A 3,548-nucleotide genomic window follows, 5' to 3' on the forward strand; every position below is an offset into this window, starting at 1 on the left:
TTCCTCTTGGAAAGAAATTCTTTCTTTAACTGCAGCACCTCTCCGCCAAGCGGCACGACACATTCTTCCGTCATGATGATGGCCCCATTTTTAATTTGTGTCCCCTCTTTAACAAGGAGCTTCTCCCCTGGAACAGGTATACCACGAAACACGCGAAGGGTAGTGAGCTCAATTGCCGGTATCTCCGAGTGTCCATCAGAGAGGACAAGACGCAGAAGACGTGTGTTCGTCGTTTTCTGAAACGCAGCCGCAAATATCATTTCTTCCTCGCATGAATCGGCGCATGGCCGAAGGGGCTGCGTAGCATCCCTTGAGCTGTTGACTTGAAGTACCACTGGGCTTGTAAACGTGCTGCTTACCTGGGAAGCTATACCGTGCGGAAGCGTCCCCACATCTGTGATGTCCTTAAAATTTTCGTTGAGAGCCCGGTGGTAGATGTACTCCGCCGTGACAGTTCCCTCTGCGGCAGAGAGACGCTCCACAAACCGGGTAGACACGGCGATATGATAGCGCGCTCTGACTTCTGTAGACAGGGCCGACATCCCAACAACCTAGCAGACTGAATAATAAAATGTTAAGAGAGACGTGTGCCACAAAACACACGACAGAGACAAACAAAGAAACACAGACAAAAAAAAAAAAAAAATAATAATAATAATAATAATAATAATATTCAAAACATACACGCACACACAAACCAAGCAACCAACTCACATGTAGGAACATAGTCCTATAAACACAATTAATGCACCGCTTCAATCCACGTCTTTTTTTTTTTGTTATTATTTTTTTTTTGTTCGTTTATTTCTTGTCATTTTCTTTTTTCTTTTTTTTTTCTCTTCGGGGATTCTCTTCCTCCTTGTTGTTTCTTCACTCCTTTGCCTTCACTAAGGACCATTCGCGTCGCCCTTCTTCTCTGCGTTACATACACACATATATATTACAAAACAAGGTGAGAGGTATCAATAATAATAATAATAAAACAGGAAACCAAAACAAAAAAAAAAAAAAAAAAAGCGAATAACTAATATTATTGTATGCGTGTTTCATAATTCTCACGACGTCTGCGCCAGTTTGCTCTGCAGCATGGCGTTTTCCCGGGAGAGCTTCTTGTACTCCTCGTCAAACTCCGCCTTCATGTAGTCAACGTGGGACATGAGCGTTTCAAATTCTTTTTCCTTCCCTTTGACCTGAAGCTGGGCGGAGGTGGCGCGAGATGCAATAGCATTTTGAAGAACAAAAGTTTTACGTCCCAATTGTTCCACCTTCGCGTCATGGGCATTGAGCTGGTCATCGCGCTGGACCAATGTTTCCCGAGAGAGCTCAAGTTCACGGCAAAGTTCCTCAAACTGTTGCAACGGGACCTCCGTAGCGTCCTCTGGAATGTTTTCCAATGGCTCCTCCTCCTCCTCCACTTGGGCAAACACATGCTGAAGAAAGAGATTCACCGCCTCCAGTTTGGTCTCCAGTTGCCGGAGGCGTACCTCCAGGGAGAGAATGGATTTGGAGTTATTGACATTCGTTTCACGGAATTTGGATAGGGTGCCGTACAGTACTTTCTTGTCCCCCTCCAGCTGCTTGATTTTCTTGTAGTCGTCACTTTCCTTCGCGGTCGAAGCGTCCAAAAGACGCTCCTTCTTCTTAATGAGTCGCTCCATCGATTTCATCTCTTCGAGAAGCGCATCGTATTCCTTATTTGTTTCCACCAAACTCTGTTTTGCCGCGGCAAGCTGCTCTGCCTTTTGCCTTTGCTCCTCCATCTCTTTATTGATGGCCTCAATGCGCTCAGATAACAAAGCAGAGAGCGCCTTCACCGTATTTTGCTCTTCATGAAGGGCAGTCAGATTCTTCTTCCGCATGATCCATTCACTTGTAGTAGCTGGCCCACTGAGAAGAGCATTTTCCCTCCCATCCCGCCCTGTGACCTGTCTTACCAACGCCAGGCGGCTGACGACATTCTCAATGCCCTTCTCCACGTCTTCCATCTGACGAGTTATGACGTTGGCGGAATCCTGTAATTCCGCCGTCCGTCTGTTCTCATGTTTGATTTCATCCTCCAGAGAAATGACCTGCGTCAATGACTCCAATGATATTTTAAGCCGTGTATTGTCATGTGCGTCATCCTTCTGCTGCTTCTTGCGTAGTGTTACTTCATTCACCATCCGGAGCTCCTTGAGAAGTGCCTGCTCCTCTTTAGCACGACGAAGCTCAGCCTCTTTCCGTGCCACCTGCAACTCTAGATTTCTTGCCTGGCTACGCCGCTGCTCCAACTGCGTCTGGAGGTCACACAAATCCTCCTGAACAGTAACGGCATTTGAATCGGCCATTTTTTTTTTCCTTTTTCCTTTTTCTTTTCTCTTATTATGATTTTATTTAAACTCACTTCTGTAAAAGGAACATGTAGACGCAGACACAGAGAATGAAAAAAAAAAAAAAAAAAAAAAAAAAAAAAACAAGAGACCAGAAACATCCAACGAAGCCAAGACAGTTGTGCTCAGGTAGGACACAAAACAATTTATATCTTCCACAGTGCGGCAAGAATACAGAGACTCGCGAAATCTTCCGTGGGATGACATCAATGATCCGGGTACGGGTTTTCCGACACGGTTCCCTGCCGTTGTAGCATTTTAACCCTTGCCATTCCCTCCTCCTCAGTTTGTGTGGAGATGCTGTATGCCTTAAGAATCGCCTCCTTCAGCACCTTCGCCAATGCTATTTGCGTGAGGCCAATGCCGTCCTTTCGGCAAACGTCAAAATCAGGGAAGTACCCATGCACGTCCAACCCCACCACCTTGGGTCCCCGAATGCCATTCATTACATGCAGTAATTCTCGTGTGGATAGCCCTCCAGCAACGGGACATGCCACAGCTGGAGCAAAGGCGGGATCCATGACATTGGCATCGATACTGATAAAAACGGGGTAGTCATTTCGAATATCCCGAATGCAGAACAACCCCTTGGAATAAATAGCGTGCATGTCCATATAAAACATTTTGTGGTGTTTCCGTATCTTTCGATCCTCCGAGGTTACCAAACGATTGCCTACACTCACGATGCCCTTCAACAATCCCTTGTCCAAAAGAACCCGTAGCGGGGCGCGTGCATTTCCGACAAGTGGCTGGGCGGAGAAATGGATGACGACAACATCTTCAGATGGAAATAGCCGTTTGTACGCCTCTACCATGGGCAATGTAGCAGATCCATCTCCTCCAACGCTGGCTGGAATGTACCCTTTTTCCAATAATTCCGTCGTCGCCTCGAGAGCAGCCATGTACCAGTCGTCGCTGGTTGGAGTGGGAGTCACAGATGCACGCTCCAGCATATGTCCGCACTTTAATACGGGCATAAACAACACAGTTTCAGGGGGACATTCGATAGGACCGCTATCATGAAAAATAAGTTCAGCGTAGTGGTCACAGTCAACGGGGGACTGAGAAAAGTAGTCAAAAAGCATCGAACTGTTCGACGCCCCCGCTTCGTAGCCAAATGCAGCGACAGGACCAAGTCGGTTGGCCCAATCACCTCCACGGGGAGCAACGGCCTGACGC

The 3,548-nt window shown here is 47.0% G+C and overlaps 3 protein-coding genes across 3 annotated transcripts, besides 6 other annotated features; all 3 read right to left on the minus strand.

Annotated features, from left to right (window-relative positions):
• Tc00.1047053509497.9 (hypothetical protein, conserved) lies at positions 1–542 on the minus strand (the record flags this gene model as incomplete). Its single annotated transcript, XM_797941.1, has 1 exon — positions 1–542. A coding segment is annotated over one exon (542 nt), but the record flags the coding sequence as incomplete, so codon positions are not given.
• Positions 1–3,548: a sequence feature (heterozygous, Esmeraldo-like haplotype).
• Positions 645–672: a microsatellite.
• Positions 768–841: a sequence feature (T-rich).
• Positions 993–1,016: a microsatellite.
• Positions 1,056–2,327, minus strand: Tc00.1047053509497.20 (hypothetical protein, conserved; the record flags this gene model as incomplete). Its single annotated transcript, XM_797939.1, has 1 exon — positions 1,056–2,327. One exon carries the CDS (start codon positions 2,325–2,327, stop codon positions 1,056–1,058), a length of 1,272 nt encoding a protein of 423 aa, XP_803032.1.
• Positions 2,327–2,375: a sequence feature (T-rich).
• Positions 2,423–2,453: a microsatellite.
• Tc00.1047053509497.30 (arginase, putative) lies at positions 2,576–3,548 on the minus strand (the record flags this gene model as incomplete). The annotated part of the gene is made up of 1 exon (XM_797940.1): positions 2,576–3,548. A coding segment is annotated over one exon (973 nt), but the record flags the coding sequence as incomplete, so codon positions are not given.

The sequence above is a fragment of the Trypanosoma cruzi genome, genomic scaffold (genome assembly GCF_000209065.1).
Source record: "Trypanosoma cruzi strain CL Brener 1047053516019 genomic scaffold, whole genome shotgun sequence".
Taxonomy (NCBI): Eukaryota; Euglenozoa; class Kinetoplastea; order Trypanosomatida; family Trypanosomatidae; genus Trypanosoma; species Trypanosoma cruzi.